The sequence below is a fragment of the Stegostoma tigrinum genome, chromosome 24, assembly GCF_030684315.1.
Source record: "Stegostoma tigrinum isolate sSteTig4 chromosome 24, sSteTig4.hap1, whole genome shotgun sequence".
Classification (NCBI taxonomy): domain Eukaryota; kingdom Metazoa; phylum Chordata; class Chondrichthyes; order Orectolobiformes; family Stegostomatidae; genus Stegostoma; species Stegostoma tigrinum.
Genome location: NC_081377.1, coordinates 32,009,637 through 32,034,777, shown reverse-complemented (window position 1 = coordinate 32,034,777; position 25,141 = coordinate 32,009,637). Strand labels below are relative to the sequence as shown.

The window sequence follows — 25,141 nt, the reverse complement described above, 5'->3', positions numbered from 1 at the left end:
GACATTTTGTAACAGTTCTGTGATACTTTATGTAATAATGTAGAAGGAGGTCATTTGCCCCATTTGGCCTATTTTTTAATAATTTTATTCTATTTCGTGTCATACAACCAAAATGTATAAATACAAATTGTTATTGTTAAGTCCTTCCACCAATGCTAGTCACCACTAAATCTTACAGGTCGCTGTCCCTGTTGTTCCCACCTCTACCACCCTTTTAGGCAGTGATTTCCAGATATCCATGACTCTCTGAAAAATCTTCTTCTCAGATCACATCTCAACCTTAAAGCTTTGCCCCTGGTTATTGACCCTACTTCTAAGGGGTAAGGTTTTTCCTCATCTACCTGTCTATGCCCCTCAGACATACGCCTCAATCAGATCCCCTTCAATTGTCAGTGCCCTCAGGAAAACAACTCCAAACTTCTAGATTCTCTTCATTGTTGAATTGTTTCAGTCCAGAAAGCATTCTGATGAATTTCTTCTGCGTTCTCTTTAGTGCAATCGCATTGACCTTGTGGTATAGTGATCAAAAATGTGCACAGTACATAAACAGTGGCCTAACAATTGTTATATACTGTTCCATATTAACCTCTTTGCTGTTGTGTACAATGCCTTGACTAATAAAGGTAAGTATCCCAAAAAGCCTTCTTAAACACCGTATCAACTTGCCATGCTGTCTTCAGGCATCTGTGTACTTGATCACCAAGGTCCCTCTGATATTCTGTACATCCTCGGATCCTGCCATTTATTGTGCACTCCCTTGCCTTGTTAATCTTCCCAAAGTGTACCATCTCTCACTTTTCAGGATTAAATTCAGTTTGCCATTTTCATCGCATCTAACCAGCCCATCAATATCATCCTGTGATCTAAAGCTTTCCTCCATACTTTTTACTGTGTCACCAATATTCATGTCATCTACAAACTTACTGATCATACTCCTAAACTCATAGAAACGTAGAAATTAGGAGCAGGAGTAGGCTATTCGGCAATTGGAGACTGTTCCTCCATTCACTATAACATGGCTGAACTCAGTATCCTGCTTTCTCCACATTTTCTACATTTTAGGGGAAGTGATACCTAGTGATGTTATCACTAGACTGTTAACCTAGTGATACAGGTCATGTTCTAAGGATCTAGATTCAATTCCTGTCAGGAATTGGCAAATGGTGAAATTTGAAAAACTGTCTGGAATTAAGAGTGTAATGAAGACCGTAACTCCATTGCTGATTGTTGGGAGAAATCCATCTGGTTCACGAATGTTGTTTAGGGATGGAAACTGCCATCCTTACCTGGTTTGGCCTAAATCTGATTCCAGGTCCCCCGTAATGTTAATTGACTCTTAACTGTCCGCTGGGCAATTAGTGATGGGCAATAAATGTTGATCTAACCAGCAACACCCTCATCCCATGAATGAATTTTTAAAAATACCTTTTGTCCAGATCATTAATGACTACAGCTAACAGTAAGGGACCTAATAGTGTTGAACACAGCCTTCCAGTCACAAAGACACATGTCAGGAGTGTGATGGAATACTCCCCTTTTGCCTGAATTAGTGCAGTACCAACAAAACTTGAGAATCTTGACCCCATTCAGGTTAGAGCAGCAAGCTTGATCAGCAGAACTTGTGCAAACTTTCACTCCCTCCAACATCAATGATTGTTAGCAGTATTATGTACTATTGTCAGGATGCAGTGCAGAAGTTCTTAGACAGCACCTTCTAAACATGTGACCACTACTGTCTAGAAGGACATATACAGAAAATACATGGGGTCATGACAACCTGCAAACTCCCCTTCAAGCCACTCACCATCCTGGTTGGCATTATTGCTAGGTCAAAATCCTGGAACTCACTCCCTTATGGCATCGTATGTGTACATAATAAGTGGATTACAGCAGTTCAAGAAGGAACTGCTAACTACCATCTTCTCAAGTGCAGCTAGGTGATGGGCAATAAATGTTGGTCCAGCCAGCGATGCCCCAGTGAATTAAATATATCCCTTAAGGTTGTTATTGCTACTTGTTTATGGCAACATTCTTCCATTGCCAGGTTCACTCTTTCCGTCACTTCGGCTCTTGTCTATCATTCTGTATTTTCTCATGCCTCAGTGTTTACGGTGATACCACTCATTTTAAATAAAAAGCAAGACCTAATTTCACCCCCCCTGTTTTGTCCTGTTTGCATCTGTCCTCCAGGAATAGTGATTCATGCTACAGTGTAATTTTACACCTATTGACAGCTCTCCTATACCTTGTCAGTTGGTGTTTTTCATCTGTGAGGTTGGGTATTGGACATCAAGCTGTTTTGGACGCATGACATGTTGCAACCAGGCCTGATTCTAAATACTTTGTTCATTTCTTGCAGAAGGTGTACCGATTAACAATGTGACTAAAGTCTTCTATTGACCTTCCTCACTTTTACAACTTGATCCCACACTAATTATTGCCTGTTCACAAACTAGGAATGGAAAAGTGAAACCTTTCCCTATTGTAGAGCTCAATACACCAGAGAAGCCACTGATCTCTTAGGGCAGCAAGAATAGGCTTTGTCAAGGAAAACTTTTGTCACTAGTTAGACATTGATTATTGACTTTATTTTATTCCATCAGCCCCTCATTTCTTACAAACATATGAAAGATAGGCAGTAAAAGACTAATCAAATTCACCTAAGAATCTTGCTGAACAGTGGCTCAACTGCAGGTAATGCTAGTTGTGCAGGTGTCTCCTTTTTCTTCTCATTCTTACTTTTAAAACTATTCAAAATGACACTGGATCGTGGTGACAGTGGAAAAGCTTTTGACTATATTTTACTGTTTTTCTCACTGTAACATACATGTGACAATAAAAATCATTCATAATTGATTCCTTTCCGCAATCTTATATCCATGCTATCAGCTTCTGTATCTTTTTCTTTCTTGATCGCCAGTTTCATCATGTTTGACAGCCACCTTTGTTTCTTTGATCCTCCTTACACTCAATCACACAACTCACTGCTGCATTCGTAACCCCACATGCATTAATACTGTCAGTGGTTTCCTATCCTTAAGCAACTGTTTTGGCTTTGCTCAAAATTACTGTTATTATCCCAACCTCATCAATCATTGGCTGTTGTCCAACACCCGCCCCCATTCATTTTAATAGTTGCTACACTTGCAGCAGCTTTTACTGAAACCTTCAAAATTGTTTTGGTTGTTTCTAGATTTGACAACTTCAAAACTATCTTTGTTAACTTCCCACTGTCATCAACTCTATAAACTACAACTTGTCTGTGTCTTTACGTCTGTTGTGACTTGTATAAAGCCTTTCTTATTCATCCTGTCCTTGCTGATTTATCTTTATTGGTCAACTTCAAAGCCTAAAGTAAAAATCCTTCTGATTTTCTTTAAAATCTTCTATGACCTCATCATGTTTTCCCAATACTTTCCTTTAGTGTTATATTCCTTTGAACTGTTTGATCCTCCGTTTTTAGACTCTTGAGTATCTTATTTTTGTATTGATTTATTCTAGAAAACACAGATTTTGACAGCATGATTTTCCCTCCTAAATTCCTCCAATTCTCAATTTTATTTCTCCTTTAAAATCTGCTTAACAACCACCTCATAGATCAAATGCTTGATGATACCTCCTGATTTCTTCATTTCAGGCTAAACATCTGCTTTCTGTGTATATCTTTGTGAAGTGCATTGGTACTTTTTTATTTTAAAAATGTATTATGAATGGAAGTTGTATTTTGTCTGATTTTCTTCGACAGAGTAGTCTCATTATCTGCATGGTCTTTGGACTGATTTTGCCTTGTTCTCTGTTCAATTTCCTTTCTGAATTCTGTTCTTTTAATTCACCCATGGATTGTGTGCGTCACTGATTGGGTGACCATTTATTACCCTTCTGTAACTGCTAAGAATGGCAATTAAGTGTCAGGCACATTGTTGTGGGTCTTGAATCACAAGTAGGCCTGATCAGGTAATGATGGCAGTTTTTGTTCAGTAGTGGTCCAGTTGAGTTTTTATGATAATTACCAGTGGTTACATAATTGTCATTAGACTAACTTTTTATTCAAAATCTTTGTTGAATTCATATTTTATGAACTGCCATGATGGAATTTGAACTCGTGTCCTCAGAACAGTAGCCAGGGGATTAGTTTGGGAATAAATAGTGCAGTGCTATTACCATGATGTCACTGCTTTTCTGTAATTCTGTGTATATTACTGCGGGTTTTCAGAGTTGAGAGTAGGAATTTTGCTTCTAGTGTTCCTTTTAGTGCCAAAAGTGATGGGAAAGTTGATGATGTTGTAGTTACCAGAAGTTTTCTGTTTAAGTCATTTGATATTGATAATTACACCCTACGTGATTAACTCCTCAAAAGGGTAGAAAATTAACTTGTTTTATACACTGCAGCTCGACTCTTGCAATCAGCCTTTTGGAATGTGTTAGATAAGATTTAACATAACTATTGCACCAATCCTGTGGTATTGTTGTTTACCATTTCAGCTAGCCAGAACTAGTATTGTCCATTTTAACCTGAATAATGCCACTTCGTACTTTTTCTACAAGCTTTTTAAACCCATCAAATCAGATCCCCTAAGATTATTTGGCCATGGTCCCTGGACACATTTGGTAAGCACTTTGTTCTTCATTGAAACCACGTCTTTTGATGAGAGGTCTGCAAAGTAGTTGGTTGATGTTCCCTTCCCCCATTTCTGTCAAGTTAAAAAATTATAAAAGAGGAACTGAGACGAAAGACTGACGTGCGGAAGAAGAAGTGAAATAAACTGCAATGAAAAGTAAATGATTGGGATTAAATTAGATTTAGCTGGGGGTTTGGGGAATTCTGAGGGCAAGGAGCAATATTTAAGATTTCCCCATAATTGCTTACACAAGAGATATTTGGCTAACCAGCAATCTGGTCCGAACTCAATTTTTAAACATTTTTTAATCTTCAGCTTGTAGCAAGAATTTCTAAGATAAAATTAATCAAAATTAATAATATGCAATTGTGATTTTCATCTTTATATTTTTAATTTTTATCCTTGTTGTATGATCCACAGGGCAACTTCTGACACACTGTTCATGTTGTAACTGACATGAGCACAGGACTGTTAATTTTGAAGTTGTTTTGCAAATTGCAGCTTGTGCTTAAATTGAAATAGATTAGAGAAACTGAATCATTGTGCAATTTACTGGTAGTGCCAGTAATGAGTAATGAAATACACCCTTGCATAGCAGTACATCTCTGCTCTTGCATTCTAGCCCTTTTGAAATGAATGCTTACTGAACTTGTATGTTAGCCTTAAGACAATCCTGAACTAGAACTCGCAAGTTGCTTTGTGCTTCAGATTTCCAAAGCTTTTTCCTGTTTAGAAATATTTTGCATCCTTATTCTTCCTATCATAATGCATAACCTTATACTTTCCAATGTGGAATTCCATTGCCATATCTTTGCCCACCCTCCTAGCCTGTCCAAGTCCTTCTGCATCCTCAACATTGTCTATCTCCCCACTTATCTTTGTGTCATTTGCAATGCAGCATAAATGCTGCAGTTCCTTCATTGAGAAGATTGTAGGATAACATGAATAATTATAGTCCCAACATGGGTCCCTGCAGAACTCCACTAGTTGAGCTGCCATCTTGAAAAAGACCCCTTTATCCCCACTCTCTGCCTTTTGTTGGTCAGTTAATGCTCTACCATGCCTGTATTTTGCCCCTAAGATATGAGCCCATGGTGTTATTTAGCAGGTCACCTTGTCAAAAGCCTCCTGGAAATCAAATAGATCATATTCGCAGGCTGGCCTGTGTCTAACTTGCTTGTCATCTCCTCAAAGAATGCTAACAGATTTGTCAGGCATGACCTCAGCTTTATTTTACCATTGCACTTCCAAGCTCAGGATGAAAACCTTCAGTGACAATGTTTTTTGCAAACATTTTTATATTGTTTAGAAGCAGAAGTTTTATAACAATCCATTATCATTTCAAGTAAATGCCCACAATATATTTTCTCTTTGAACCATTAATTTAGATTGGGCTGGATGAAGGTAAAGCACCTTCTGCTTTGTTTCAGGTCAGGAGAGCTCCAAACTGCAGCAAGATTGTATTTGTTTCCTGTAACACCTATGCCTGATCTGTATCAGTAAAATTGTTATCTTGCACTAACTTCTGCATTGTTTTGAATTCACTTTTATTATCAGTTAGAGCTAGTTTCCCGTGTAACCTTTGCAGACAGAGGGGACTTCCCTCTTATTAGTATTTGCTGGATTTGAATCAAGTTCCCAGATATGGAAAAAGACTGTTTGCATCACTCATGACTTTCCCCTTCCTTGGTGTAAACTTATTTCTAAACTTGAACAACCAAATAATCCTGGAAAATGTCGCTCCCATAGATACACATGCCCTACAAATGCACACAATGGAATGTGGAACGTCTTATAATATGAGGAACTCACAGTTTTGGGAATAATGTATTAGCATGGATTGAAGTTTGGTTAACAACAGGAAACAGAAAGTCAGGGTAAATGGGTCCTTTTCAGATTCAAAAGATGTAACTAATGGAGTGCAACAGGAACCATTGCTGAGGTAAATTCAGTTATTTACAAGATATATTAATGACTTGGATGAGTAAGGTGAATAAACTATAGACAAATTTGTGGATGGCACAAAAATAATTCTAAATTCACATGTTGAGGATGACACAAAAGGTCTGCAGATAGTATAGACAGATTAAACAAGTGGGCAAAAACTTTACAGATCGAATATAGTGTGGGTAACATGAGTTTACAATAAATCCTCTGTATCCATGAAATCATGAATTGTGAATTCATCTATCTGTGCCAAAAAATAAGTAACAACAAAAATCAACATCCAAGTGTATAACTGCTATTTTTAACCTACTTTTGAAGGAGCTCTGCACTCATGAATTTCAGCATTTGCGGGGACTGTCAGGAATTGGACCCTTGCAGATATTTAGGAATGACTGCACTGCATGTACTTTGGATGAAAGAACAGAGGAGCTGAATATTATTTAATTGGAGAAAGATTGCAGAAAGCTACAGAGAGATTCAGGAGTCCTTGTTGTGAAACATAAAGAGCTAGTATCCAAGTTCAGCAGTTAATAGGGAAGGCAAATGGAATGTTGTCCTTTAACTCAAAGGGAATGGAATAGAAATGTAAGAAGGTTTGCTAAAACTATACAAGAAAGTAGCCAGACTACAGCTGGAAAACAGTGAACACTTTTGTGCCCTTTATCTAAGGAAAGATATACCAGCATGGAGGAACTCCAGGGAATGTTCTCTAGTCTGATATGGAGGGTCTGTCACATGAGGAGAGGTTGTGTGTATTGGAGGGTCTGTCTTAAGAAGAGAGGTCGAGTAGATTGTACTTATTAAAATACAGAAAAATGAGAGGCGATTTGATTGATACATACAAGGTTCTTAGGGAACTTGACAGGGTAGATACTGAAAGGTTGCTTTCCACATAAGAGATTCTAGGATCAGAGAACATAATCTCAAAATAAACCCTCATTCATTTAGGGCATGTGAGGATGAAGCTCTTCTTTCAGAAAATAGTGAGGTTATGGAATACTTTACTCCGGAGGGCTGTCGAGGCTGGGTTGTTAAGTATATTCAAGCATAGATGGACAGACTTTTAATCATTAATGGGAATCAAGGGTTGTAGGGAAAAGCAGGAAAGTGTAGTTGGGGTTATCAAGTCAGTAGTGATCTCATTGAATGATGGAGCAATGGGCTGAATTGCCTACTTCTGCTCCTACTTTCTTTAATGGTGTTATAATTTAGAATCAGGCGTGATCTTACTGAAACAGACATAGTTTTGAGGGGACTGTAAAGGTAGATGCTAGGATGATGTTTCCACTTGCAGAGGTATCTTGAGCTAGGAGGCAGAGTTGCAGAATGAAGGGCTACTCATTTAAGATTGAAATGCATCGGAGTTTCTCCTCTCACAGTGTAGAACCTCTGAAATTTTCTACACCAACGAGTTGTAGTATTTTTTATTCACTTGTGGGGCATGGACATTGATGGTTATACAGCATTTTATTGCCCATCCCGAGTTGTCCTTGAGAAGGTGGTGGTGAGCTGCTGCCTTGAACAAGTGCAGTCCACATGCAAAAGGTTGACCCACAATGCCCTTAGAGATGAAATTCCAGGATTTGACCAAGTAACAGATGCTAGATTAGTGAGAGTATTTAAAGAAGAGTTAGACAGGTTGTTGAAATATTGAGGAATTGAGGCCTAGGGCAAATTAGCCATGACCTTATAAAATAACAGAGCAGGCTTAAGAGGCTGAACAGCCAACTCCTGCTCCATATCTTATGTTTTTATGTAAAGTTCTTATGAAGGCAGTTTAATTTTGATTAAAATGTTAACCTGACTGCTTTAAAATAAAAAAAACACGTTAGCTGTCAGTCACCATTAATATGTGCATTATCAATGACAATGCTTCTACCAATCAGAGTCCACTTGCCAACCAATCAGCACTCTCTCCTAATACAGTAGTAGAACTGTTACTTTCCCATTGTATTGGTATTTCTTGTGAATTGTCCTGATGAGTGCAGGATGGAAAATTTGAATAAAATGTACTTTTCTGTAATGTACGTGATCTGCACTGCCAAAAAACTATTCTGAACATTGTTGTGTTATCGTACAATAATAATTCATTTATCAAAGTTGTCATTCAAATTAAAATTGAAAGCTTATAAGTAATATTTCCCTATTTCACAATGTTTTTACAAAATGTATACAAACATGCACCATCAAGTCATTATTGTGTAATGATAGTAAATGTTGTTGTCTGAGATACAGACCTCTACAGCATGCTTCACGTTATGAGCATTGAGTACATGTATAATATGAAGCTACACTAGTATGATCTGACCCAACTGATCATTTTTATCATCAAAATATAAGATAAAATATTCAAGCTTTGGATTTAATGTAGAAAGATCCAGAATATTGGTATTGGCAATTTGAGATTGCGATTAAACAACCTGGGGACGCTTTACTTCAATAGGCTTAACAGAGAGGAGTCTTTTTGAATTTTGCAAAATTTGATATGGCAATGTTTTTATAACCCGTAGCACCACTTGGAACATCTGTTAGAATACTAGAATGCCAAATAGCAAACATTTCATGCAAATATAATTAGAATGGAAATATAATTCTTGCTAAAAAAATCTTCATAGTTTAGCAAAATTGTGCTAAATATTTTTTTGTTGTGCTCTTGAGTTATTGCAACCCCCATTCTAGTTACACAAAAATAGACAAGGATGTAACTTTTAGGAGGGAACCGAAGCCGAGTGTCTCAAATTCCCAAAGCCTGGGACTCTGCCAAAGTTGGGCTCAGCAAAGAAGAAGTGAAAAGGTACTGCTAAGGTGACAGCAAATTTTGCATGTTTGAACCAGAAGATAGCTTGATGCCTGCTGATTCTTTTACACAAACGTGTTGGAAAGGTACTTGATTGCATCTTCTGAAGAAGTGGGGCATAAATAGGAAATTTGTGGCCTTTTATCTGTAGCGAAGTTCAGGTGACTTTGTTTTTTTAAAAAAAAGATGTCAATTGCACTTGCTCTCTGGTGGTGCACTGAGTCAAAGCATTTGTAAAGACATAAAAAGATCATATTTGGTGAAATGTAAACTCTGTTTTCTGTCTGGCCAATAGATTCTTTTGATTCTCTGATATTATCTAGAGTTGGGGGTTTGCTGTGCAGGCTATTTCCTTCCTGTGGTATAAGTTAGTTAGATAGTTCATTTAAATATCATTTAAAGCTTTAGCATCCTCGTACTCTGTGTTTGTACGTATGCAGTACAATATGCAGGCCATTCCAGCTGTCTAAATGGCAAAATTATGGAAAAGGAGCCAAAAAGGTTCAATCTTCGCAAGATATTTTCCATTAATCGACGTAAAAAATGCCAACCTGAAATCTGCAATTTGGACTCATCAAAATTTGTTCAGGTACTTGTATGTCTGTTTACAAGTTCATCACTGTTGGTTAGATTAAAGTAAAGATAGTGAAAGAAAATCGTTTTGTGTTTGTAACTAAAGTGATACTGTTTTAACGAGCAACTTATCCTCAGCTTGTCATGTTATTAGGTGTTGTTTCAGCAAAGTGAAAGCAAAGATGTTACAAGGCTAACAGTGATGCATGTTTTTAAGAGACGTACTGGTTGCACAACCCATGAATGGAAGGAGGAACATCGATAGTATTGTACTTGAAGAAGTATTGTGAGTGCTATTCAAGTGCATTGTAAGATATCACATAATATTGCATAGGCTGAATTAGCTTTGAATTTTTAGTGGTAGTTGACCCTGACGCTTCAGTGGTAAAGCATCAATGTTTTTGTTGCTGCAACTTGTAAAGCTCCATTGTGCACTATAGTTGCGGAATAGTGTCGTGGCTAAAACATCCACTGTCTCACTGGCTTTAGCTAATTGCAGATTAGTTTAGGGATTAGGGAATTTGTGGGTTCGACTTTATCTATTTTGGGGAGGGACTTGTACAATTGATACAAAGTCAAGGATAGGGACTGGAGGAATCTTTTGTCAGAGGGAACATGAGCATATGAGTTCCTATGATATGGGGGAAGAAGGTGAGAATTTTTAACAGCAAATTTAATACAAAATTTAATGTATGTAATCTATTTGTGAAAAATTGCCCAGGAATGCCCTGTCCACAGAAAACAAGACAGTACCAACCTGGTCAACCACAGCCCTAACAGTCAGCTCTTGATCATCAGCAAAGCGAAAGAAGTGGTCATCAACAATGCTACCAAGCAGCACTTGCAACAGAATAACCTGTGCACTCAGTTTGGATTTTGCCTGAGTTACTCAGCTATTGACCTCTTTATGGCCATGGCCCGAACGTAGACAAAAGAGCAGAACTTCAGAGGTGATGTGAGAGTAACTGTCCTTGCTTCCTCGAGGCAGTATTTGACTGAGGATGACATCTAGAAGCCCTAGCAAAACTACAATCAGTGGGAATTGCGGGTAAGGGCAAGATCTCCATTGGTTTGAATCATACATAGCACAAAGGAAGATGGCTGTAGTTGCTAATCGATCATCTCAGCCCTAGGACATCACCGCAGGAGCTCCTCAGAGTAGTGTCCCTAGGCCCAACCATCTCAAGTTGGTTCATTGATGAAACCCCATCATAAGGTGAGAAGAGGGGATGTTTGCTGATGACTGCATTTGGAAACATCGAGTCACAGAGATGTACAGCATGGAAACAGACCCTTTGGTCCAGATATCCTAAATAAATCTAATCCTATGTGCCAGTACTTGGCCCATATCCGTATAAACCCTTCCCATTCATATACCCATCCAAATGCTTTTTAAATGTTGTGGTTTTACCAGCCTCCGTCACTTCCTCTGGCAGCTCATTCCTCTGCATGAAAAAGTTGCCCCTTAGGCCCCTTCTAAATCTTTACCCTCTCACCTTAAACCAATGCCCTCCCAGTTGTAGACTCCCCCACCCCAGAGAAAACACCTTGTCTATTTACCCTATTTATGCCCTTCATGATTTTATAAACTTCTTTAAGATTGCCCCTTGGCTTCCAATGCACCAGGGAAATGGTCCCAGCCTATTCAGCCGCTTCCTGTAGCTCAAACACTCCAACATTCTTATAAATCTTTTCTGAACCCTTTCAAGTTTCGCAACATCCTTTCCATAGCAGGGAGACCAGAATTGAACACAGTATTCCAAAAGTGGCTGAACCAATGTCCTGTACAACCACAACATGACCTCCCAACTCCTATACTCAATGTACTGACCATTAAAGGCAAACATACCAAATTCCTTCTTCACTATCTGCCTGGGACTCCAGTTTCAAGGAACTATGAATCTACTCTCTGAGGTCTCTTTGTTCATCAACATTTCCCAGGACCTTACCAGTAAGAGTATAAGTGCTGCCCTGATTTGTCTTTCCAAAATGCAACACTTCACATTTATCTAAATTAAACTCCATCTGCCACTCCTTGGCCTATTGGCCCATTTGATCAAGATCCCATTGAACTCTGAGGTAACATTCTTCACTGTCTACTTCCAATTTTGGTGTCATCTGCAAACTTACTGACCATACCTCCTATGTTCACATCCAAATCATTTATATAAAATGACACAAAGCAGTGGACCCAACATCAAGCCTGTGACACACTGCTGGTCATAGGCCTCCAGTCTGAAAAGCATTCCTCCACCATAACCCTCTGCCTGCTTTCTTCGAGCCAGTTCTGTATTCAGTTGACTAGTTCTCCCTGTATTCTATATGATCTAACCTTGCTAACCAGTCTACCACAAAGAACCTTGTTGAACGCTTTACTTAAGTCCATATAGATCATATCCACCGCTCTGCCCTCATCAATTGTCTTTTTTACTTCTCCAAAAAACTTAATCAGTTGGTAAGACATCATTTCCCATGCACAAAGCTATATTGACTGTCCCTAATCAGTCCTTGCCTTTCCAAATGCATGTAAATCCTGTCCCTCAGGATTCCCTCCATCAACTTGCCCAAACCGATGTCAGGGTCACTGGTCCATAGCATCCTGGCTTTACCTTACCATCTTTCTTAAACAGTGGCACCACGTTAGCCAACCTGCAATCTCCCGGCACCTCATCTGTGGCTGTCAGTAATAAAAATATCTCAGCAAGGTGCCCAGCAATCACTTCCTCGGCTTCATATAGAGTAGGGTACACCTGATCAGATCCCAGGGATTTTATAAGACATCCAGCATCTCTTCCTTTGTAATATGGATATTTTTCAAAATGTCACTATTTATTTCCCCACATTCTCTATCTTCCATAACCTTTTGCACAGTAACTACTGATACAAAATATTTGTTTAGTATCTCCCCCATCTCCTGCAGTTCCACACATAGGTGGCCTTGCTGATCTTTAAGGGGCCCTATTATCTCCCTAGTTACTCTTTTGTCCTTGATTTATTTATAGAATCCCTTCAGGTTCTCCTTAACTGTATTTGCCAAAACTATCTCATGTCCCCTTTTTGCCTTCCTGATTTTCCCTCTTAAAGATGCTCTTACTGCCTTTTACTCTTCTTAGGATTCACTCAATCTCTGCTGTCTACATCTGTCATAGGCCTCCTTCTTACATTTGACCAAAACCTCAATTTCTGTTGCCATCCAGCATTCTCTATCAGCCTTACCTTTCACCCTAACAAGAACATACTGTCTCTGGACTCTTGTTGTGTCATTTCTGAAGGCATTCCATTTTCCAGCTGACCCTTTGCCTGCAAACGTCCTCCCCCAGTCAACTTTTGAAAGTTCTTGCCTGATACTGTCAAAATTGGCCCACTCCAATTTAAACCTTTAACTTTTAGATCCAGTCTATCTTTTTCTATCATTATTTTAAAACTAACAGAATTATGGACACTGGCCCCAAGTTGCTTTTCATTGACATCTCAGTTACCTGCCCTGCTCTGTTTCCCAAGAGTAGGCCATGTTTTGCACCTTTTGTAGTCGGTGTGCCCACATCCTGCATGATTAAATTTTTGTATACACACTTAACAAATTCCTCTCCATGTAAGCCTGTAACACTACGGCAATCCCAGTCTATGGTTGGAAAGTTAAAATCCCCTACCATTATCATCCTATTATTCTTATAGGTAACTGAGATCTTCTTACAAATTCATTACATTCAGCATCATCTACTACACTCAGATATAAAATCCCTAAAGTTTGAGTCCAAACGCAGCAATACCTGCAGAATGTTTGAGCTTGAACTGATAAGTAGCAAGCAAGTTTCACTCCACACAAGTGCTAGACAGCGACCATTTTCAACAAGGGAAAACCTAGCCAATAGCATTACTGTTGCTGAATCCCCACTCCAACATGCTGGGAGTTACCGTTGACCAGATACTGAACTGGACCAGCCACATAAATATTGCGGCTGCAACATCAGGGTCGAGGCCATGAATTCTGTGACCAGATATTTACCTGTTGTCTCCCGACTGCCTGTCTAGCGTCTCCAAGGCACAAGTCAGAATTATAATGGAATACCCTCCACTTGCCTGGATGACTGCAGCTCTAACAACATTTAAGAAGCCCAGCACCATCCAGGGCAAAGCAATCTGTTTGATTAGCACACCAGCCACCACCTTCAATATTCACTTTCTTCACTACTGATTAGGGAAGATGCAAGATGCTATATAACTCACTGATTTTTTTATCAACAACACCTTCAAACCCATAACTTCTATCGCCTGGAAGGTCCAGGGTAGCAGATGCATGGGAATACCGCCATCTGAATCTGAATTGGAAATATAACACCATTCCCTCGTTGTCACTGGATCAAAGACTTGGTTCTCCCGACCTGCCAGCTCTATGGGTGTCTCTATGCTTTAAGGGCTGTATTTGTTCAAGCGGACAGCTCACCAATAACTTTTCCAGATCAGTTAGGAATGGTCAATAAATGCTGGCCTAACCAGTGACATCCACATCCCGTGAATGATATCTAAAAAGTTGTTAGTTTGTTAAATAGAATAGTAGAATTAATTACATGATAATGAAATGGGTCGAATATATTTGGCCATAGCGGTGTTTGTCCGCAGGAGATCTCACTGCTTTACCTTTTTCTTTCAAGAGCAAGTTCTATAAAATTTCTATATTGAAAGTTTATTCACTAGTAATGTGGATTAGGGCAAGAGCCTTTCCTCTGGGCTGGGCTTCTAATCTCTGCAATTCAAAAAAGACAAAGTGGCAAACTGTCACTCTTTGTGAGTCACCCCACAGCAGGCAATAAATGGCCAGAGGACAGACTGAATTAAGGACAACTGGGCAAGTTCTTGATTTTGGAGGACAATTCAGCCTTCCAGCTTGAAGGGAGCAGCAGGATCCAGTGGAAAGTAAATCCGATGAAAGGCTTCAGATAGAAAGGCTTTATTTCCAATTTTTAAAAGCTTGGTTGCAAATATTTTTTGCAATCAGGCAAGCTGTGGTTAAAAAATGACACATTGTTATCATTCATCCTCTCTAGTAATTGAGCAGTGACAACTGTTGCAGTGAGTCCTGCCACTGGGAGATCACCTCCAGGAAGTTAAACTGGCTCCCTTCACTAGCAGAAGCCTGAAAATTCCTGTCGACCCCCTTTAATTAGCCTTAATTGTATTTCAGGCCTTGTGGGCTGTCCACTGGATATGGGCGGGCTGATCTACTGCCCTGGCACCCCCTAGTCTGTATCTGAAAATCTGGCCTGTGGCAAGATGAAAATGAGATACCAAAATGCCGATGATGCTATTTCAGCGCCTACAATCCTTGACTCCCAGGCCTGCCTCCAGCAGGGGTTAAAAGCTCAGTCTTAGCTTGATTCAGTAGTAGCATTCACATCTTGGGTAATAAGGTAACTGGTTAAAATGGGCCTCTAGGAGTTTAGAGCTAGTCCAAGCTCACAGCCAATGTCAGTGCAGACCTTAAACCATAATCCTGTTACCTGTTCATGACACCACACGCACACACACACACACACACACACACACACGGAATATAATAGCCGACGTATGCCATTTGGCCCTTTGAGCCTGGCTCCACCATTCAATGGCTGATCATCCAACTCAGTACCCGGGTCCTCTTTTCTCCCCACATCCTTTGATCCCTTTAGTCCTAAGGGCTACAACTACATCTTTTTTAAAATGTGAAAAGTCATTTGGCATTATTTGAAAATAGAATCAGTAGCTCTTTGTGCCCTCTCAACCAGTAATGCAGAAAAGAATCAACTGGTCATTCTTCCCTACTATTTGTTGGGTGTTTCTATGCGTATTAAATTTAACTAGATAAAATACTGGCACAGTTTTCTCTTTTGAAATAGCAGACCTGCTAAAGTGGAAGTTGGCTGTTGGAAAGATACAGTAAAATAACTTAGTAAAATATTCTTTCCTTATGGCCCTTTTGTATTCACTCGTGTCTGACAGTTCTCTCCTCCGCTGTTGAAGATCTTCAGTTTATGATGGGATAAAGATACCAGTTATTTTCTGGTATCTCACAGAAATTATTATTCTTTGTGAGCATGAATATGGATGCTAATGGTCAATTAGTACTTCTTTGTTGGTGTGGCAACATTGCAGTTGAGTCCAAACCAGTTGTTGCCTAATGCAAGTAAACATGCGAGAAATAATGAGCAGAAAGCATGGGTAACATCTAGTTGCTGTTTGTAGACCTGGAATATTGAGAGCAAACTTAAAACCTCAGCTGCTATATTGCTTACAGTATATGGAATTACAGTACATTGCACTCGTGGTATTGCAACAGGCTATTGTGTGTAACTTGTCCATGCTGATCTCTATGTTGCCACTGAACCTGTTTTCATCCTATTTCATCTAATGCTGTTAACATATCCTGTTCTTTTTCCTTATGTATTTATCTAGTTGCCCCTTAAAAGGGAACTATGATATTTTCCTCAACTCCACCATCTAATTTTCATGGTCTAGCCACTCTGTTGATAAAAAGGTTTCTGCTGAATTTTATTTTAATTTATTTCTGACTATTGTGTATTTATGGTCCCTAGTCTGTTTCTCTCTCAGGTTCATGCATCTTGTCTAAATCTGCCCTTGAAATCCTTTCGTAAGCTTAAAGATCTTTATTCAGTCAGTCCTCAATCTTTTCTGGAGAAATGAGTTGCATTCTGTCAATGACTGTAGACAGGTATGACGTCAGTTTTGCAAGCACAGACTGATTGATTGCAATCAGTACTCTGCCTTTTGCAAACATCTGAAAGGATGTGCTGTTTGACCCGATCTACCAATTGTTGGTACATATAGCATATGTACCTGGCATCACACCAGGACTGAAATTCATTCACCCGTACAGCTCAGAACATAATGTCTAAATTACAGAACTTGCTGATTAATCCTGAATGTGCTAGGAATTATACTAATGACCAATGTAATGTAACTCACAAAAGCTCATTAGCTGCCACAAATGTGCAAGGACCCGTTGTCTGCATGAACAAAGAAAAATGTACAGACATTTGTCCCTTCTGCTTAATTAAACAAACTGTAGAGGTCAGCTGTTACTTGTTGCATTCTCTATGGCAAAACATCAATCAGAATTGACTTTCCAACCAATTAGCACTTTTATCTTATCCAATATGAATTCTTGCTTGCTTTGATAGTTAGCATTCTTCCATTTGCCCTGAGGAGTGCAAGACGATAGCTTTAATGGAGCATCCTTTTTCTCAGCAGTATGCAACTTTTGTTCTACCAAATAACTATTTAAAAACTGATTGTTGGCCACTTTGTTATATCACTTAAATATTTTTCCTGTTGTTCATCTCTTCTAACAGAATTCAAAAATTCTTACACCCTTCCTCAAAGATTTGGACACTGTCCCAGAATTTTATTTACACCATTAAATCTTTGAGTGAAAGTGCTTGAGTGAAAGTGCTGTACCTTCTGAAATTGGAAACAGGGAAGGAAGAAGGGGAGAATTCATTAAAGAGATAAAAGGCCAGGAAGCAATAATTCACAAGTAACTAATTTTGTCACCAGGAATGAAATGCACTTTGTTAATAGATAAGGTAAAGTCACCACAGTCAATGGACCATTAGACTACTCACTCATTAGAGACAGCTGACTGGTGGTGTTTAACCTGAGGGTCACCACACCTCAGGCAAGGGAAGACATTGAGAAATAGAGTCTTTCATGGTACCTACAGCTGGTGTTGAAATTGGCATCACTTTGCCAGTTTCCAGCCAACTGAGCTAACCGAGCAACCTTGTTATTGCATGTTTTAGAATTAGCCCTTCTCATGATTTAATGATAACCCACATAGTCTTAGATTTAGTCCTGCCTCTCTGTTGAGTAATAGGAACTGAATTGTGAAAACAATCAAATTTCTATTTATCACAAGTAACCCCTGCTTAAAGAGTGTGCAAATATCTAAGATTAAAACATACTGCAAATAAAATTGAAACATATTCAATTGAATTATTCAATTAAATTCACATATTCAATCATTATCAGTTGACAATCATTCAGTACCCCCTACTAAAAAGTAAAGGTCTGTGGTGTCCAAAGAGAAGCACCTACCAACAGAACTGTGCCCTAAATGTTAACAGGTTTGGAGGGAGTGAAGGTGCTAGAGAAAAATGAAATCACTGTTTGTAAAGTATAAATCACAAATGAAAACACTTATTTTACATTATTGGTGAATTCATTAATGGTTATCTCAGCTGAAAACTAAAATTATAGCCAATGACAAATAATTGAAAGGCAGCATTCTTGGTATAAAGCACTCACTTGTGACTTCACATGTTGGGTACAATAAGTTCTATAATGTGCATGTGTTCTGTTCTGAGGTCTGTCTGGCAGTAGACCTATTCTTTTTTGATTGCCAGAGGCCAAGGAACGCTCAGATTGTTTTACTGGGAGGTATAAATGACTTCCTTTTAGAGCTAATAGCAACAGTATTTGTGTAACAGTGGAGACTACAAATCTCGAAGGTCCCAGATAAGCGTCAAAAATGTTTGATTGTAAACAGTTGTCCTTTAAATTATCTCTTTGCTTCCAAGGTGAAAGAGAACTAGACCCCTGCAAATAGCTATTAGCATTTCTACCTAGGTAAAAGGGTTGTGTGAATTATTTACAATAAGGAAAGAAGCAAAGCAAACCAATATAAGTTCAGGTTACAGGCTTTCCTAAAACATTATTGAATACAAACAGTATTTTGGGTTGGCAGGTATAGCAAATTTAGATGGTTTAATTGGGGGCTTTGCGATGTGTGAAGTCTGTAGGGTTCACAGGATAGTTTACTAGGAAGGTAATATAGATGTTTGGGGACTCGCTGTTACAGGCAATAGCTGGAAACCGCTGGCATAGGAGCATTTGCGATCACTTTCCATCATGATATAAATCAAAAGTGTGCAGTGGGGAAGAAATTGCAGTTACAGAGTCAACAGATTGACCATGGCCCACACCCTGCACTGCAGATGCACAGACCCCTGACTGTGACCACCCTGACCAGATGCCTGAACATGGTCAATACTCTTGACAGAGTGGGCTCGCGTGTGACTGGTATAGGCTCATATTCTTTCTGTTCCTTCCAAAGTCAGAAGTCACACAACACCATGTTATAATCCAACAGGTTTATTTGAAATCACAAGCTTTCGGAGTGCTGCTGCTTCGTTCGGTAAAGTCACTTACATTGGATGAAGTCCCTGATTACAGACACCACTGGGTCATCTTTTTGCTAGGGCTGAGCAGATATTTGGTCTCCAGCAGCTCTGCAAGTGCCAGCTTTCTGGACTATTTCCTTAGCTAGCTTCACAATGAGGTGCTCACCATGTTGTGTACCGAAACAGTATACACCTATGGTTGCCCCTGATGTGTCAGTAGCTGGGCTGGCAGGGCAATGGGTGGAAATCTCGCCAAAGCTTCCTCTCAGTTCTCCATACTCAAGTCCTCAGAGGTAGATGCTAACAATTCTCATTATCCTAGCTGGCAGAGCCATCAGTGGAACCTGGCCAATGCTTCTTCTCAGTCCTCCATACTCAAGTCCTGAGAAATAGATGTGGTGATTCTGTGGAAACCAGGCATTTCTCCACAGAAACCATGAGCAGGTTGGTGGAACCTGTAAGACAAAAGAAAGAAAAACCATTGTGGTCAAGTGATTGGAAGTAGTGTAAGATTATGAGCTGTTTTCTTTAATGAGCAAAGGAGGGCATCCTCTGTAACTGTGGATGAGGTGTCTAATGACTGGAGATGGCTAATGTTGTACCTTTGTTTTAGAAAGGTTGTAAGGAGAAACTGGGGAACTATAGATCTGTGAGTCTGACTTCGGTGTGGGCAAATGTTGGAGGTGAATATGGACATTTAGAGGAGCAAAAATTGATGAGGTTTGTGTGAGGAAAATCGTGTCTCACAAACTTGATTGAGTTTTTTGAGGAAGTCACCAAAAAAGTTGATGATGCCAGAGCAGTAAATGTTATTTATTTGGATAATAGTAAAGCCTTTGACAAGGTTCCACATGATAGACTAATTAGTAGAAGTTAGGTCACCTGGGATTCAGGGTGTGCTTGCCAGTTGGATATATAATTGCCTTCATAGCAGGAGACAGAGTGTAATGGTGGAGGGTTGCTTTTCAGACTGGAGGTCTGTGACCAGTGGTGTTCCAAAGGGATCAGTTCTGGGTTCCCTTTTGTTTGTTATTTATATAAATGATCTGGATGAGCATATACAAGCATGGCTTGTAAATTTGCGGATGACACCAAAATTGGTGGCACTGTAGACAGTGAAGAAGGTTTTCTAAGGTTGCAAAGGGATCTTGATCAAATGGGTCAGTGGGCTGAGAAATGGCAGATGGACTTCAATCTGGATAAATGCAAGGTATTGCATTTTGGCACAACAAACAAGGGTAGGGCTTATCCGATTAATGGTAGAGCCTTGGGTAGCATTGTAGAACAGAGGTACCTCGGGCTGCAGGTGCATAATTCTTTAAAGTTTGTATCACATATAGACAGGATGGCTAAAAAGGTGTTTGACACGCTTGCCTTCATTGCTCACTCCGTTTAGTAACGGAGTTGGGATGTTATGTTAGGGTTGTACAGGACATTGGTAAGGTCTCTTCTGGAATACTGTGTCCAGTTCTGGTTGCCCAGTTATGGGAAGGATACTATCAAGCCAGAGAAGGTTCAACACAGTTATAAAGAAAGTAGGCTAGGACTTTTTTCACTGGACTATAGGGGGTTGAAAGGTGACCTGAAAGAAGTTTATAAAATAATGAGAGGTATTGATAGAGTTTACAGTAATAGTCTTTTCCCTAGGATAGGGAATTTCAAGACCGGGGGCACATTTTTAAGGTGAGAGGAGAGATATTTTTAAAAAGACATGAGGCAAATTTTTTTACACAGAGGGTGGTTCTCAGTCCTTTTAATAATGGAGTTGGGATGTTATGTTAGAGCTGTTATGTTAGACTTCGGTAAGGACTCTTCTGGAATACTGTGTCCAGTTCTGGTTGCCCGGTTATAGGAAGGATACTATCAAGCCGGAGAGGGTTCACCAGAATTATAAAGAAAGGGTGGATAGAGTTGATAGTAATTGTCTTTTCCCTAAGATGAGGACTTTTTTACACAGAGGATGGTTCGCATGTAGAATGAACTTCCTAATGAAGTGCTAGATGTGGGTACGTCTACAATGTTTAAAAGACATTTGTGTGGATATATGAATAGGAAAGGTTTGGAGGGATATAACCAAGAGCAGGTAGGTGGGACTAGTTTAGTTTGGGATTATGTTGGGTATGGACTGGTTGAACGGAAGGGCTGGTTTCCATGCTATATCTCTTTATGAATGAAATTTTAGTGTGTAGCACAGCTGTTCATGTTGGTGCACTTGGGGGAAAGGTGATAAGGTGCGCCAAAGGACTGAGGAGGCAGGAGTAGTGGTAAGGGAGGTTGATTGTGGGGGGGGAACTGAGTGAGAGAAGGTATGGCAGGTAATGGAGAGTGGCAGAGCATGAGCCTTGGTGGGTGAAGGTGTAATGCTGAGATAGTGTGAGGTGACAGACTAAAGAGTGTAGCATTCACCCTGGCGTAGTGACCGAAGGCATTGACCTTCTTTCTGCATTGCAGGGCTTTCCCCTGCACCCTGAAGATGGCCTTGACCCAAGTGATGAGCTCATACCAGGCTGTCATGGTCTGGTAGCACAACCTCCCCTGCCAGTCCTCTGGGAAGAGGACAACTTGAAGGGTCTAGGCCTGAAACGTCAGCTTTTGTACTCCTAAGATGCTGCTTGGCCTGCTGTGTTCATCCAGCTTCACACTTTGTTATCTCCTCTGGACCCCGTTCACCAGTTCCCATTTGAAGAATCACGGTTCCAACTTCCCTTTCTCTGTCATATTCAGACTTCATACTTGAGCAAGCAGGACTGCTTCAGAAAGCCAGTGTTCGTCCAGGTGTACAACAGACTTTTCAAAATGGCATTGGTGTAAGGGATGCCGGTCTCACTGCAGAAATTTGCCAAATGTGGAGTTGTTCCAGGAACAGAGCATGGTAAGATGGGGTGAAAATCAGATGTGAGAGATGCCATAGGGGCAGGGTATGTAATTAATGAGACAAGTTTGGTAAGAAAGTATAAGAAAACTTATTAGGCCTTGCAGTAATAAACAAAAGACTCAAAATAATTTGAACTTAACCAAAGAAAATAATGTCTGTTTTGTGTTTACCTCTGCGGGAATGTGAGGGGAAATTCATGTTCGGTTTGAAAAGATTCAATTCTTGGGAGTTAAAATGAGGCTGGAAATGTTACCTAGAGGGAGATTCGCCAGGACAGTAAAACCTCACTGTGAATGACAGTTCTAAGTTTACTAGGTGCCAGGCTGACTATAAAACAGGAATAAACTCTTAAAAGAAAGAATCACTTCAGATTGATTCTGAGAAAATTTATAGTCCACGTATAGGACAATGTAAGGTAATCAAAAATCTTTCTCTGGACTTAGGTATTTTAGCTTCTAAGATTACCAGAACTTCATCCAAAAAAGATAGTACATAAATGGCATCTCAATAACAGTTGCGAGTATCACAAGCTGTAAGTGTAAACCTGTTTTTTAATGGACTGTTTAGGAAGTACGTGGGAAATTATGGTCTCTGTTGCTAACTATTAGCGCTGACATCATCTATCAGCAATAATAGCTTTATTAACCTTGTAATGTTGAGGTCTGGGGTGAACTACAGAGTAAGATTTGTTTAGTAAGCATTGTCAGAACTCATATTTTTGATGATGTGTCAACTATGAAATTTTTAAGATGGAGGGCCCTCTTATGGACTGAGATGAAAACTACTTTAGCATGAGGTGTTAACATATCATTGATTTACATTTTTGAGTGATTTACTTCTGCGAGCAGTGTTCCTCAAGGCAGTTCTGTAGGCCTAACAATCTTTAGTGACTTCATCATCCCCTTCCTTCTAACATTGGTCAGAATCGAATAGTATTCAGTTCCAGTGACAACCCCTCTAAAAATGAAGAGCCTGTGCTTGCAGAAAACCTGGATAACATTCAGGCTTGTGCTGGTAAGTAGCAAACAATAATATGCCACAAAAGTTCCAGACAAAAACAATAGAGAATACAACCCTTGCTGAATACCTCACCATACAAACATAACTGGAGCAACCACGTAAAAACTGAATGTAAGGGTAGGGGAGAAGCTGGAAATTCTATGATATGGCTTTCCACCTAAACCCCCTCAAACTGTCCCCTATCTCCAAAGGGCAAGCGGGTGTCCACTTGCCTGCATGAATACTTTTCCAATAACATTAAGATGGTGGCACCAGATTAACTTATTATCCCAGATTTTATGCGACTATTCCATTTTTGAGGTGGTTTTCCCATGTTCCCAGCTGTTGTTGGGAGACTGTTTGCCCATATTTTCAATTTTTTTTAGCATTTGCACAGGACACTCCGGCCTGTTTTTGTGCATTGGCCCACATGCCAAAGTGTCCCTAATTAATTCCTTCTTGATTAATATTCATTAGTAAACATTCACTTTGTCCACCATTAGCAGCACGGTGGCTCAGTGGTTAGCACTCTTGCTTCAGAGCGCCAGGGACCCAGGTTCAATGCTAGCCTTGGGCGACTGTCTGTGTGGAGTTTGCACAATCTCCCCATGTCTGTGTGGGTTTCTTCCCATAGTCCAAAGATGTGCAGGGTAGGTGGATTGGCCAAGCTAAATTGTCCCATAATGCCCAGGGATATTTAGGTGAGGTGTGTTAGACATAGTTAATGCAGCATTAGTGGAATAGATCTGGGTGGGATGCTCTTTGATGGATCAGTGTGGACCTGTTGTACCAAATTTCCACACTGTAGGGATTTATGATTCTCTGATTAACGCACGGTGGTTGCAAGATATACAATATGCCTAAACTACTTCAGCTGTATCCTCCAAAACCTCAAACTCTAACATCTACATAGCCGAAGGTAATAGATGGGAAAACCATTATCTATAAGTTCTTTAAATAATTTCATCCAGACACAGAAACCATATGGCCCTTCTTCACTTTGCTGGGTCATTTCATTCCTGAAATGTCCTTCCTAGCAGCATCTATACTGCATGAGCTTTAGTGATTTAGGAGGGCAGTTAGGGATGATGGCCAATAAACATTGCAGCCCTTGCCAGCAATGCTGAAGTCCCATTTACAAATAAAGTGCTCTGTATTTCTGATGTAGTTATTTGTCATTCTAATTTCAAAGTATCATTGAATGCCACTAGTACGTCTGCATTGCACTGAATCAATTACAAATCTTCACAACTTTATGTTTGCGGTTTATTTGTTATGCATTACAGTCAGTTCAGTTGTGTGATTTTTCAAACTGTGGATAAACTCTTCATTCCCCTCACTCACCTCAATCTGTAATTGTTTATGACTACAAGAAACTTTTTCTTCTTTTCTGCCTCTGTGTATGATTGGATTTTATTGCCCTGGAAGTGGCTGTATGCTCAGTAATAAAAACATAATCATTGATCTGTCTTTGCACTTCTGTGACTGCTGTTTCTGCTCTTGATGGAATAACATAATGAGGAAATGTAAAAGACATTTTCCGCAAGCACTTTTCACATTATAATTTTTAAGTATGGCTTTGACCTTCAGACTGGAGGACTGATTCTCAATCAGAATAGAGCATACTAGCTGCTATTAAAATAATAGAAAGTGAAGCTGGACAAAAAATAAGAAAAATGTGCTGTAGGCAGAATTAAAGTGTTCAAATCGTCAAATTAGTATTAGCATAATTGAGATCCATTGATACCCACTAAACTTTATTTCTATAATATTAGATATTTCTATTTCTGACAGGAAAGATGTGTTTCTGATTAAAATTGTTTCTAACTCTTGATGCCTACTTCTCCACAAAGTGGTGTTGCTGTCCTGTGAGAGTGGGGTGAAAGTGATTGCCCTTGACAACAAGGCCACATTGAACAAGTGTGATATGAAGAAGCCCTAGGAAAATGGGAATGAATGGGATTCAGGAGAAAACTCAGTAATGGTTTGAGCCATTCCTGCCACAAATGGTTGTGGTTGTTTGAGGTCGGTCATTTCAGCTCCAGTACACCTGTGTAGGAGTTTCAGTGAGTAGTGTCTCTGGCCCAACCATCATCAGCTTCTTCATCAATGACATTCCACCCTTATAGGATCAGAAATGGGGATGTTCATTGAT

The 25,141-nt window shown here is 39.6% G+C and overlaps 1 protein-coding gene across 6 annotated transcripts in view; it reads left to right on the top strand.

The window, feature by feature from the left end:
• LOC125464939 (ribosomal protein S6 kinase 2 alpha-like) overlaps positions 1-25,141 on the top strand; it is a 302,768-nt gene that overhangs the window by 186,410 nt on the left and 91,217 nt on the right. Inside the window, exon 1 of one of the 6 annotated variants that reach the window (XM_048557882.2) lies at positions 9,798-9,952. The exons of the other annotated variants lie outside the window; for them this stretch is intronic. Coding sequence (XP_048413839.1) covers positions 9,845-9,952 — 108 coding nt within the window. The 5' untranslated portion in view covers positions 9,798-9,844. Of the gene's footprint in view, positions 1-9,797; positions 9,953-25,141 lie in introns of those variants that run through there. 6 annotated transcript variants of the gene reach the window in all.